At 42.6% G+C, this 14,343-nt stretch overlaps 1 protein-coding gene across 2 annotated transcripts in view; it reads right to left on the bottom strand.

The window, feature by feature from the left end:
• The window catches only part of slc2a4rg (SLC2A4 regulator), a 38,133-nt gene extending 24,254 nt beyond the window's left edge, over window positions 1-13,879 (bottom strand). The window contains exons 1-2 of one of the 2 annotated variants that reach the window (XM_072366597.1): window positions 13,380-13,879; window positions 11,818-12,053 (exon numbers count right to left, since the gene is read on the bottom strand). In XM_072366597.1, the coding sequence (XP_072222698.1) occupies window positions 11,818-12,053; window positions 13,380-13,649 (506 nt within the window). In that variant the 5' untranslated portion in view covers window positions 13,650-13,879. The remainder of the gene's footprint in view (window positions 1-11,817; window positions 12,054-13,379) is intronic. The other variant, XM_072366598.1, reaches the window with a different exon arrangement.
• Window positions 13,880-14,343: the final 464 nt, after the last annotated feature.

Below are 14,343 nucleotides of genomic sequence, written 5' to 3'. Positions count from 1 at the left end.
TGTATCAAATCCACACAAGCAAGCTCTGGGCCAGTAAGTGGACCCTTCTTTAAGATTGTTTTAGCAACCCCTGCTCAAAGACCAGATTATAAATTAACTGTCAGACTTAATCTAAGGGTCTGTCTAAATGTTGTGAGAAATAGTTGAACGATTCTGTTCAGTTCTAATAAATAATTACATCTATCGGTCTTACTGGGAACATGCGTATTATGGAAATAAAATCTCTTTGTCTGTGCTCCAGGGCATATATTTGGATATCTAAAGTGACCATCGACTCAAAGACATGAAAGACCAACTTTAATTTGGACCTGGCAAGGTCTGAAATGATGTCATTCGGTGAGTTGTTCAGATGTCCAGCTGCTCTGTAAAACCGTTAAGCTTCACATGCAAACTGCTCCGCTGTCAGCTCCACAGAGAAGAACCCGTCATTACATCGACCCCAGGCTTCAGAGGATATAAAAGCCCAGTGAATCGACGATATTCTTTAAGGACAATGATTCCGTAACAGGCAATAACTAGTTGGTGTGTAACTGGGCTAGTTCAAGGTCTGACTCATTCCACAATCCACGTCTGTGGCTGAGCTGATAACAAAACTAATAAAAGTGCATTTTTCTTTCAATCCGGTGTCTGGTAGTGTGAGCTTGGTCACTGTGAGGCTTCTCATATGATTCTCAGTGTGCTTTGGTAGGTACTGAGTGTGATTTTTGTCAAAATTTACATCTGCGTGGAAGCACAAAGCTGTACCACCTGGTGCTGTGTGATATGATATATGTCGTAGTGCGATATAAAAATGTCTACCATATGATACAGCCCTCTATTGTTTATATCTTTTTTTAAATTAAAATGACACGTTGTTGCACGCTGTATGAACAATGAATTAAGGCTAACTGTAACTGCAGCAACGCTGCTACTTTGCGGTAGCATTTTTACGTCACCAGCAAAGACTCATTTACGGCAGTGCCAGGGGAGCGTGCATGGATACAAACATGGCAGAGGCGATGGAAAACACAACGGCAACAGAACCCAGACAGGTTAGTGCCGAAAAGAGGGAACCGGAATTTCATAGTGTGGTTTTGGTTTGGATTTAAAAAGTCAGACACCGACCAGACGAAACATGCCGCTAACAAGTCGTTGCTAGCGACTAGCACGTCCAATCTGTTCCATCTCTTAAAGACACGACATGAAGAACAGCACAGAGACAGCGTGAAGATGCGACAAACTACCTCAAAACCACAAACGAAGAAAACAAAAAAACACATCAAATGAGTCTGAATCCTGTATGACAAGAAGTCCCGCAGACACCGCGAAATCACAGACGCCATCTCTAAATTCAATGTCAAGACATGGCCCCGGATTATACTTTTGAAAAGAAGGGCTTCATGGCACTGGGATATATATCGTTATCGGGATATAAAATGACTTATATCGGGATATAAAATTTGTCCATATTGCACAGCTCTAGTACCTCTGTACCGGCGTCTCTGAACATGACTGCAAAGACGGCTGTGGTACTTAATCCTTGTAGAAAAGTATTCTTCATTAAAACATCAGGAAATCAACTTGGGATATAGGGCATAAGTGATCAGATGTGACTAGACGTCCCCGTTTTGGGTGACCTGTCCCCGGTCAAAGCTGTCCCCGAAAATGTTCCCGATTTTGACACTGAAAAGAGGAAAATGCGCAGACTCAAAGTAACACCAGTTATTACGGTAGCCATTTAAGGCATCGCCAGAGACGACGTCATATGACGTACAGACGCAGTAGCGTCAACAACAACAATCTCGAGGCGGCAAGAAGGAAAGAAAAGAGACCAGCGGCCGCGACAAATGGTATGTTGTGTATTAACTTATTTATTCTGTGTGAACTGGCAGTAGACTTGGCTGTGAGTGTGTGTGAAGTGATGTAACATTAAAGTATGTATGATTGTTTTTCTGAATTGAAAATGTAATGTTATAAAAGTCAGTGAACGTCAACATTATGACACTGTTTTCATATCCGTCATTACTGAAGCTGTAACGTTAATATTAGCATGAGATTACCAGGTGTTTTTCTCATGTTCTCTTATTCTACCCAGGCTCCTGAGGTGGATGAATGAGGAGATAACTGTAATGTCACAAATTTTTTTTTATTGCCACCTTTTGTGTAATAAAAGCTGGTTAAGATACATGGAAAAAGTACTTGTCCCTGTTTTTTTTTTATTTCATAATGATTTTTCACCACTGCAATGAAAATGTCCCCGATTTTTAATTTCAGAAATCTGGTCATCTTAGTCTTAAGAGCAGGGTAATGCTGTCTGGACAGCAGATTGGAGCCTTCTGATAAGCTAAAGAGACTTGAATCTGACCAAACTTTGACCTTTTAGAAAGATCAAAGTATCCCATCATTCAGTCTTACACGGAGGGAATGCATACTCTGACATACGTGGTACCTCAAGTAGTTTCTTCTGAGGTTTAAGTCTACCAACATCTTATTTCTATTTCTTGTCATCTCAATGTGCGATACGATATTAAAGCTTTTAAGGGGTAAAACCCGACATATTTCTAATGTGTTAAACGTGCGAGGAAGGCCCCAAATAAAAGAAAAAGAAACATTGATGCGATTCTTAAGGCCGTAAGGCAACATATCTATTAAATCTTCATGTACTTTAGAGTTTTTCTGTGACTATCGGGTGTATGAGAGGGAAGTAAAGTGATAAACTAATGTAAAGGAAAAACAGAAAAAGTAAAAAAAAAAAAAAAAGACTGCATTTTTAATGAAGTGAAACTACATTTTTGGTTTTCTTCCCCTCTCTTCATGTCTCTTTGCATTTCTTCTGGACTGCTTCTGTTCCTCATGGTGTAATTACAGCATGGTGAACAAAACGCAGTGTAAATACAACCTACTGAGACCAAGGATGTTGATTCTTGGTTCAGACTGGATTGGAGCAGATCAGATCTTGTCGGCAAAAGCTGTCGGACACCAGGCTGCTGGAGATAATCTCAGCGCTCGCTTTGCAACTCACAAACAAGGCAAATTTCATTAAATACGCCATGCTTGGAAAGACTACACTACCGTCCATTGTATCGGAGCAAAACAACAAGGAAAAAAATGTGACCATTCGGATCTTTGGATGAAAATCCAGTGTGGGCGGAAATGCAGATGATCAGTGGACAGTGAGAGTAAACAGCGTATGAAAACCTCTAAGTACTCCCATGCTCCGGAAAAGCTATGAGCGTTCTTGAGGTAATTTGGACGGCGATCAGTTCTCTGCTCTGCACCTGAGTGAACAGCTTCCCACACACTCAGTGCTTTGTGCAGTGGCATGTTGGTGCTGGAAGCCGCCACCACTAAGGTTAAGCAGGGATACTTTGCAACCCTCCCTTTGACGGAAATCTCCACCTTATCTTGGCAGCAGTCAGCGGAGTCCAGGGTGTATACAAAGAATAACGAGCTTAAAATCATATTTATCAAATAAAAAGGTCATACTTTTTATTTATTTTATTATTTTTAAAAAGGTCATACTTTTTATTTTTAAATGGAGGGGACCTTATTTAGTTTGGTCAGACAGCGGCAGTCTTTTGGACTTCAAATGAAAGAGTCATGATGTGAGTTAAAGTATGGACATTTAACTGGAATTCATGAGGTTTAATGGAACTATTTCAATAACCATGTTACATTTTCCCAGACTAAAATGTAGTTGAAACAAATAACCTGTTTTGAAATGAAGAACTAGATGCAAATGCTTTATAGTCCGAGTGCCTGAAACCTGGAATCCAAAAGCATCATGAAATGCTGAGTTTCACTCATTATGACGACAAAGTCATTGGCCTGACAAGGTAGTCTGCAGTTTCCTGTGAACCGGGGTTTATTGTTGTTGTACGTGCAAAAGGTTTAAGGCGACACACGCATTCTCCCAAAAACAGATGTCGAATGTAACAGTGTATTTTTGTATGTAGACTCCAATCAGTGCAGTCAAAGCAGGCCTGTAATTCCAGCTTTTGCTCATTGCCCCGTGTCTTTAAAGTCTTGACCAAAGGCTTAGTAGATTTCAGTTCCTGTAACTTGGGAGCACTTGATCCCGACAGCGATCAGAGTCCAAAAGCTGTACGGTACGGTTAGGGAAGAGAGGCACGAGTAATTTAAGCCCTTTTCAGACATGTGTTGCTTCCCATTAATTGGACGGCAGCTGAATTTGTCCGTCTCATGAGTGAATTAGCCCCCTGTTGCATTTTTGCAATGGCAATCTGAACAGTCTGACATTTACGTACCAGTTTCGACATGGAATAAGTGTGAACTACAGTCGAGCATTTTCATCCTCGATGGGTTAACCTTAGATAAGTAGCTGCAGGACCCAGAGAAAAAAAAGAGAGAAAACTCTGATTAAAGGTGTATGAGCTGCTGCTGGAGCTTAAAAACCAAGCAGTGAGCACGGCCAAGGTGTAAAGATCACAAACCAATCAAACCCTCCTGATTTTAACCCTCCTGTTCAATAGACTGAAAAAAAAGATATTTAAGCTGCTTTCATCTTGCGCCACTGTTTTTCACACAACCACCACGGCACACTTGATTTATTGTCCAATCTCATGCGAACGTTTAACACCACGTGCACACTGTGGCTCTTCTGTCACTTTCATAGCAATGTCTGAACGAAGTGCGAGAAACACTGACGCAAAAGTGACTGAATAACTGAATGCCATCGCTGTGACAGATGAGTGTATTACATGCCTGAAAAGGCCACTAATGCCTGGTGAGTGCTCACTGGGCCCAGGGAAAAAGGCAGTTGTTATAGTCCATATTCATTCTGTCGAGGAGAAGCAGTTTATCCATCTTGTTGGCTAAGGAGAGGACATGTGTCAGATGGACTGAGCTCAGCGTCAAAACCCCTCGTTAACAGGGGCTCAACTCACTTCACTTGTTGGTGTCACCTGAATCGGAGTGTGTTCTAAACGCACAGACGTGCACTGTACGCCAGACAAATCCCTTCTTTTTAAATCTGCCTTCAGACTCTAATACCCAATAGGCAAAAGCAATAGTTTTGTTTAACCCCTTCAAATAAAACAGGAATAAACATTTCAATTGAATCTCAACCGCTTTCATTCAAAGGTAAAAATCATAGAAAATGCATCGGGGTCTTCTGTGTTGCCGACTGGCTCACCAGGGCATAGCAGACATCTTCACACGATGCAATGACCAGAAGGTGAGAGGACTACGGCGGTACTGGCAGATCTGTGTCAAGAGAAACCATTTCATGTGAGCACACTTATTTGTTTCTTATTAGGAAACCTTTTCCTGTGCAATCCCAAACCTTGTTGGAACCAGTAGTCCTCATGGAGACCAAAGCCTGGTCCTAATGCTGCAAATGATCATTTCTGGAGTCCTGGTTAGGGCAAAGTGTGACCTGAGGCTGGGTTAAGGTTAGGCTCCGGCATGAATGGATGATTGTTGAGGTTAGAGGTAAAGTTTGGGTTAGACAATGCAATGTCCTAATAAGGACTGTTGTGGAAATTTGTGTGTGTGTTTGAGTTCTAGAGCGAGAGAGAGAAAAAAAGAAATTGGATTAAGAATAAAAGGGAGACACACAAGCCTGTTCACTTGTAGAGATACTTGATTGCTCATCTTTTGTTCAATCTCACGAGAATAATGAATTATCCTGAATTACCACAAAGCCTTATTTTAAGGACATTCGTGTCTCAGCACACACTGAAGGACACACACACACAAACAAAGTGTAGGGGGTTTCTAGGAGCTGATGAGGAACTGGACCCACTGGTTTTTGCAGTTTGGGTGTGGCATGCTTTTTTTTCTTGTAATTTTGTTTATTCAAGTCTTTGAAATGTATTTTAAGTTAATCTAAGTTGTTTCTAGTTATAGGGAAGATGTTTAATCTATGCAATTTCAGGCTTTTACTTCATACTTTGATTTTTACTGAAGGGATTCAGTAAAAAGAGTAATAAGACTCTGGCATTCTGAAGTCAATTACTTAACTGTATTAACATAAAATTAGTTGGACTGAAAGAAGTTCGGTTCAGCTTTTCCACAACTAAACCAAATGTTTGGGATGTCAGTAATCCTTTAATTACAAGTGAGATCACAGACAGCTGAAGTTTCTCAGGCTGCAGTAAGAGAGCTCCACGGTATGCTTGTCCATGTCCGACACTGCCACAGGAGCAGGTGACCATGACATTTCATCGGTTACTGGGTGACAAAGCAGGAGGATAAAGAACAGGAAATGGTGGAGCAGAAGAGGCTGTCGACAAAACTGAATCATACATATAGAAAACTAAATAAAAACAGCCAAGAGAATATGTAAAAGCAATAAACACTAAACTTTAATACAAAAACTACTGACAGGCTGTGGCTTCGTCGTCTTTCTGTTTGCACTCTGGACTGAATTCCACCCCTTGTCATCAGGCTCGGATGACTTATGATCACTTATGATGGGTTGTGAAAAACAGTTTTTTTTCACATGTGAGGATATCTAGAAATGTAGTAATTGAGAGCATGAGGAAGCAAAACCCATGAAACTAAGAGCTTACTGGGAATTTTGAAAACAGTCACAAGATGGATTTTCATCCAGTTCCAAAGCGAATTTCAAGCAAACCTGAATGCATATCGGACTCGTTGCCATTGCCTGGTTTGGAAAAAAATGACCTAAACTAGGCTTAATGGTGTCATCAGCAGGAGATCCGCTCAGAACGTAATTTTCGGCAGTTGTCTTTCTTCTTTTTTAAAGTTGTTTTGGATCAGTAAACAATGGACCTCAACATTTGCAATATAAGCATTTCTTGTTCAATATTGATGAGCTCCAACTGCAAATACAGCCGCTCCACCTCGGTTGCCGTCGTTTACCGCCGTTAACTGTGACCGGAAGACAAAGCAAGGATTCGGCTATAACCCCTGAAGCCACACAAACACACAGCCACACCCCGCTGGCTGCATGGCGGTGAACTGCACAGCAATGTGTTCCCTCGACGCACAACTTCGAATGCTCAATGGAAGACGTCACGTCGATGCTGGCAACGTTCTGGACGACTATAAATCATGGGTAAAAGCGTGTGCTAAATGCATAAACAGAAGATAAACTGAGCATTCAGAAAATGCCCCCGTTGTGTTACGCTGATCAACCATCTACAGCTAAATCAAAGAATTTGCAAACTAAATAGGTAGGTGAGCTTAAGCAACGTCGCTGTACATTTAAATCCCACATTACTTTATCTTAATAGTCTATGATTTTAAGATAAATAAACTTCTGAACTGAAAATAAAAACTGAATCCATGCGTGTGTTAGTGTCATGGTTTGAAGTTTCTGTAAAAAAGAAACTGAAAATGGCAGAGATGGACATACCATCATTTTCTTTGTGTGGAAACTGAACAAGAACCCATGAATTGTGTGATAAAGGTGTTAAAGGTGATAAAAAACTACAATGATTCCTTCTAAGAATATGAAATAATCTTTCTGTCGAGAGATGCAATATTGCACGATGAGGGCTTCATTTTCTGTGGATCTAAGGAGGATTCGGTCCTCCTTCAGACTAAAGGAAAGAGGGCAAAAGGCCAAGAGAAACAGAAAGTAGGATATATGGAAGAGATAAAACACATGAAGGAGGAAAAACAAAGACCCCAAGAAGAACAAACTTCACTGTAATTTTTGTTGCGGTGCGTTTACGGACACGCCACTAACTCAAGAACCAGCGGATACGGATATTAAGGGAGTGATAACAATTGTGTGAAAGAAAAACAAAAGCTGAGGGATGGATGGATGGAAGAAAGGCGGCAGAAGCTGGGCTGGGGAGGAAATGGTGCACGCAGCTGCTGGTTGGCATGAGGAGTTAGTTGGGTAGTGGGATAGAAAGAGTGACTCAAGAGAAGGAATGACAGTTGACTCTGGTGTCTCTAAATGCTGCTGAGGCAGAACAGGAGGCCTTATGTAAGTAAAGATCAGTGTGGGTGAATGGACAATAAAGCATGATAGTGCTTCAGTGCCTGAGCTGCGCAGCAGGAGTTTCCTTCCCCTGTGATAAGAGTTGCTTTTCTTTCTTATTCCTGAAGGCGTCCTGCTCTAGGGACAGATATAAACAGTATGCAGCGTAAACTGGTGCACGTAAAATCTACTTTAGCAACAACCTCCTCCCCTCCTCCTCCCTTATGAAACTGAAGATTTGGCTCTCTCCTTCGCTGCTTCCCGCAGTATTATCTGGACTTCTGGACACACATGCACATAAAAACACGAAAACAGAGCACGTTTTCGCCCATCCGCTGCTCTCCTTCAAGGGCTCATAATTAGTGTAAAATAACTATTGATTTAGAGCTCGCCACAAAGCTGATCCAGAAAAAACATTCAATTAAAAAAAAAAAATGTATACGATACCCGCTGCTCACTCCTACGCGACACCTCTTAGTCAGGAGATAATGAAGCGGCAGTGTTCAAATACGAGCCGTCTGCTGCGGTTAGAAATGGTCTGTGCAGCTCATAACCCAGATCCTGCGGTTGACCTACCAGACGTGCCAGATGCCTGTTTGCATCCTGATCTGACCCTCTCCCCCTCCCGCATAACTCCATTCACTGGGGATGACCCTTCACCCCTGCCTGTCAGTGCAAAAGCTTTAACCTCTCTCTGAAAAGACGAAGAGAACGGAAGAAAACGTAGCACCGAACTCGTTCATCAAATAATAATCGTACTGACGTGCTGAATGATTACGGAAGGCTGAAAGCAGCTCTACACTCAGGGGGCAATGTCAGCAGTCTGGATGTGGGTTAGACAACCCAGACCTGAGCAGAGTGGGGGGTGGGTAGCTGCTCCTTTGACTCTGACCTTCAACAACCGACTGTAATGTCTCCTTTGGGAGAACAGGACAGGCGGGGAAGGGGTCGGGCGGCGGGTTTGAAAGGTGCTGGACTTGACTACATCCTGGCTGCTTGTTTGGTCTTTTGCAAACGGAGTCAAATGCTGGTCAGTTATTATGTTAAAAAAACAAAGCCCCCCCCCCCTTCTTGTTTATGCCGACTCAGTGTTTTCCATTCAGCTGGCCAACCATGGTGACAGTGTATCTGACCAAGAGCAGATAAGAGAAAAGCTTCTCACATCAAAACAAAATGTCCCCTCCTTTCTTTATTTCGTCAGACCTCTTTTTTTTTTTTTCTTCCTTCGACTCGCTCCAACTGATCTTTGTTCCGTTATCAGTCTACTGGATCCCACGCTGATAAGTATTGATCAGTCGAATGCTTTAGGGTGTGGGTGAAAGACAGAGCTAATCAAACAAAATAAGGAGAAGCGACAGAGGTGCAGTTGACAAAGCGAGTGTTTAATTATGTTCTCCAGCTTTTACTGTCTTTCAGTGAATGCACACATATGTGAGTGAGTGGGTGTATTGGCTCCTCTTCTTTCATCCTGAGGGATCTTTGCCCAGGCTTGCCTAAGGGATAGTGACCTACTTTGCAGCATTTGCAAACTAACAAAACAAGGTGTGAAAGTACTAAGTTGTACAAAAGAAGCAAAATGCAACAGACGAAGCCCCTCATGTAAAACACACAGAGAGCTGAGCAGCATCTGCAGAAATAAGGTCTCTTTCAACACATTTCATCCAGTGACACGGTGATGGTATCAACTAAGCTGCTGGGGTGCAAAAGAAAATAAAGGGTTTTGCTGTCATTATCCAACGGAGGCACAGAATGCACTGCTGGACACATCCACATGCACAGATTTCAAGCTCAATCCCCTCAGTGTTTCCACTGCTTGAAAAATAAGAGTCCCACATTGTAGCACAAGTCTGTTACTCAATAAAAACACTCCAACCAACTTTGTGCTAAATGCATCTATGTGGCAACTCCAGTCTCTTTACAAGCCGCTCTCATAATTTGTGAATAATACCACATTGCACACATCTGGTAAACAGACAGAGCTGGACTGAGCCCAAGAGAATTTAGCAAGCATTATTAGAATGAAGTAATACAAGAGCTGAAACAATAGGTCGAATAATTAACTTATCAAATAGAAAAACAGTCCGCAACTGTTGGGAATTCATTTTTAACCAGTTTGGTTTCTTTACAAAGCATTAACTGGTTCCAGTTTGTCCAGTTGGGGTTGCCGCCGCCGTGTTTCCATCTTGGGTTTCTGACTTTTGGCCAACAACAAACATCTACTTGAAAACATCTTTTTGGCAAGTTTTTCTGATTGTTTTTCATTCTGTGTTACAGACAACCAAAGAGTTTGGAACATTCCTACACTTGGAGGGTGCTTCAGGTGTCAATGCAATAAACCAGAATGGGGAATAACTGCAAAGAAAACTGTTTTGTTGTTAGAGACGAAAGCTTCTTTCACCATTTGCAAAAGAAAAGCAAATGTGTGCAAGGTAAAAGCAGGGAGCCTATCTGAAAGGTCACTGCAGCTACAAAGAGGTGTCACTAATATGAGCACATGGCTATATAATGTTATGCAATCTCCTTCAGTCGGTGTCGTGTCATCTCAGACTTCTTTACTGTGGCATCAGCGTGGAAAGATAGCCATCGACGTGCAGAAGAAACTCTCACATCTGAGTAACTAAGTAAGTAAACTCTCACAAACGCACCCTCGCAGAGAAGCAGATAGGAGACCCTTCTGGTTTCAGATTATCATCAGCCCTGCATCCCTCCTGGGACTTTCACTCACAACCTTCATGACCAGCAGCACGTGAAATTCACGTGCTGAGCGGAGGAAGTGGAGGCGTGTGGTGTTTAAACCCCACCCACTGTCGAGCTCACTCTGCAGCTGGAACTTCTTTTGTTATTTAACTCACAATCTGTCGAAAACAATCATATCCCATAATTCATTGTTTTTAAATTAAGGTTTCAATTAAAGGAATCATAACAGTGACTTACTGTGTTTTTACTCTGTACTGTACTGCCACCAGGCATCTTGCTTAGATGTGCCTGACAGCCAGATGGTAACCGATAACTGCGTAAAAAGCAGTTAATGGTTCTTTGGCACCATGTCCAGCCTCTCCCAGTCCTCTTTATTGTTACATAATCACTTATATCAGTGCACTAGGCTTGGCTCTGGATGCACGCTCTGCTCACTCTGTGGGAAACAGCTTGTATATTCATGGAGTTTACCCTCAGATCATCTACGCTACCGTGCCGGAAAATGATGTGAAACTGTCGAAGCAAAAGCAAACTGCACCGCTAACAAAACACTCAAGTTCATCTTCCTGCCTGACATACAGCCAGCACATAATACATCAACTAGCCTCATCTGTCAAAAGTAGGTCAACAAAGATAGCGTTAGGTTTCAAACAGTCAGCACACTGAGACATCTGACTTGTAAAAACTTTCCCAAATGTAGTTAACCGACTTATCTGTAAAAAATATTCCATCCTCCTCTTTTTCCTTTGGTCAAGTTATTGAGCAATCCTGGCCCTCTTTGCAAGCTCTGGCTCTCTTAAGGCACAGTGTTTCGAAACTGTTCTGGATAGAACACCAAACATGCGGTCAGTTAACCAGTACGCCCCCACACCATTCATGCACAAACCACTGTACAGCTGTAGCCAGATGGTGAGCTCCTCTTCTAGTCAGGACTTTAAGGAAGACAAGTCAGAGCCGAGCAGAAAAACTGCCGGCACTGATTGCTTTCATGACCACAATTTCAGTGCCAAATGATCCTCTGGCTCAGGCTTGATAGACACAAGATCTGTGCACATGAAAATGGGTCGGACAGTTAGTGTGCTCCAGAATCACATGGACTGATTACACATGCGCCCAAACTTTGTGTTTTCTCAATCACTAAATTACAAAGAGTGGATGCGTCTTTCGCTTCAACACAGCACCCAAGCAATAGAACTGAAGAGCCACCGGCCTCTCCATACCTGTTTCTGGGGACAGGGATGTGGTTGGAGGGGTGGGGTTGTCTCTCTGCCTGTGGTACATTCTGCCCTTGAGCTGCTCTGAAGTTGCTGGCCAGCTCTGCCTGTTTTCCTGGGTTTCTGATGTCCAAATGCATGTAGCTGCCTGGCAACTGCCCATTTACGCCTGGACAGGGAGTTGGACTGGCCCTCTTCAGGATCCCAGTGGAACCACTGTCCCTTTGGTCCCCAAGGACAGTCTAGAGAATGAAGCAAAAAGCCCACGTAAGTCAGTTTATCATTACATGGCCTGTTAGGAGTACGACTGCATTAGGAATAATACGTTTAGTAACACATCATTTTAATAAGAAGATTTATTTTAGCACAAAATTATTTCCTCTCAAAGAAAGTCTCTTGGAACCAACTTGAAAAAAAGCTAAAATCCTTGAATTAAAAGTAATTGCTTCAAGCAGTGTTCATCTGAGCTAAACAAAGTTTATCTGTTGTCACATAAAGTATAGCAAAGAGGAAGAGCACTTCACATCTGACAGTTAAATCAGGGAAAAACGGACATTTCTGTGAGAGAAACTATATGCATCAAACTTCTCTGCCAACTGGCAACTAGTCCTTCTAAAAAAACTTTCTTTTTTTTTTTTTTTTAAGAAAAAATGGGATCCAAACCGAATTTTACTGGAGGAAAAGCACAATTCATGAAGCATTTTAATTTAACATAGTTTCCCCTGATAGTCCATGCCTCTCTCCATGCTCCAGAGGAGGCACCTGGCAACTTTAGAGAAAATTAACTAAATCTAAATAAACTGTTGATTCAGCCCATATGTGTGTATATATATATATATATATATATATATAAATAAAAGAAAGCGTGTGGAGATCCGCCATATATGCGTATTCAATGCTGCAGGGACAAATGTGACATGATTTCATTAAACGCTCCACCGAGATATCAATACTTGCTGAAAATGACACAGGAAAACACATGTGTACCGTAAGGTAAAAGTGTGATGGGACCAAAAGCTGCTGCGAGACAAACAGCTGAAACATACATCATCACATCCGTATGACCGAGTACAGTTATTAATTCTGTTGCGTCTGAGCCGGGCCCTGTTTGCAGCCAGGAAGCCCACGTTGTAGCTCCACCCTGAAGTCGTGGGGGGAGGGTAGAGCTTGTAGTTTAGAGTCCCTGCCCCCCTTTTTCTGTAAACTTTGCACATAAAATGAGCCGCCATTTAAAGCGGTTATGACGGACGCAAATACTTAGGACGACACATTTCAACATTTGGTGAAATTATTGACGCTTTTAATAAGTCAGCTGTACTGTCATGACCAAATAAACTATTTAAAACAAAATTAGGCCTGCAGCAGTAGTTCTCCTGTCAGCATCACAGTTGCTACCATTAAAACGCACTAACGGCGCAGGCAAGCGGCGTAAACTGTCAAACTTAAACGTATGCAGCAACATGACAGCTTAACCCTTCTTGCTCGACATTGTCTGTGTAGTAACTTGGTTGTACAGATGACTTTGACGGCTAACAGAGTCGTGCGCACACCCTCTAAACAGCACTTACTTTTTCCACGTCCTGCAATATTCGAGCACCCGGCGGTACCCCGTTTCCCTTGGACGGGGTTCTCTCGTTTTTAACCTCCGCCGTTAAGCCACCGTCCATTACAAATGTGTAGAGGACAGGCCCCTGTGTGTACGCCGGCATGGAGCTGCTTTTTTCCACCATGGGGACCCGGGTGTCGCGCAGCACAGAGCGGCCTACCCGGCAGTTAAAATCCGCACCGCCGACCCTTGTCCCAACCGACGACTTCTCGAAAATATATTTAGACTCCATATTCAGACAGTGCGAGTGGAGACTAAAGAAAGAAAACCGGCTTTTTGTAGATTTTAGTGCAAATTAGATACATTTATCAAGATTGTCGCGAGTTGATAGGAACTGTCTGTTTTTTTTTTTTTTACTTCTATTCTAGACTATATGTAAAGTTTTCTACCACCACCGCCACCGCAGCTACCCAGCATATCCAAAAAGCCGCCCGGTTAGGAGGATAAAAGATTGTTTTGCCTCTTTCCTCCAAACCAATGCCACGCCCCCTCTGCTGCAATCCTATTGGTCCGATGAGTACATAAACATTACACTTTGGCACGCATCCACGGTGAGACAGCTCCTGATTGGTCCGTTTGACCGCGTCAATCATGTTTTTTTCCTTATCCAAGTAATGTGGGAGGAAGAGAGGAGGGGGCGTGCCCGACAGTTTACCGGCCGGTGTCTGTCGACGACGAGCCGGGTCTGCCAGCCAGGCGAGGGCGAGAGCGCAGGAAAAATAACATGCAGGCCTCAGAAGCAAACTGCGCATTTACGTTTCTGCAAATCAAACGATGATTTAGAGGACCACGAAGTATGACGTATGCAATACACTTTCAAAGCGGGTTATTATAGATCGGATGAACGCGTTGTTTTTACCCTCTAACAGTTAAAATCCCCTTTTATTTGGGCAGGCAAGCTACAGTTATAACGCAATACAGATGTA

The sequence above is a fragment of the Leuresthes tenuis genome, unplaced genomic scaffold (assembly GCF_036924035.1).
Source record: "Leuresthes tenuis unplaced genomic scaffold, fLeuTen1.0.hap1 SCAF_16, whole genome shotgun sequence".
Lineage (NCBI taxonomy): Eukaryota > Metazoa > Chordata > Actinopteri > Atheriniformes > Atherinopsidae > Leuresthes > Leuresthes tenuis.
This window is presented reverse-complemented; position numbering and strand designations above follow the sequence as displayed.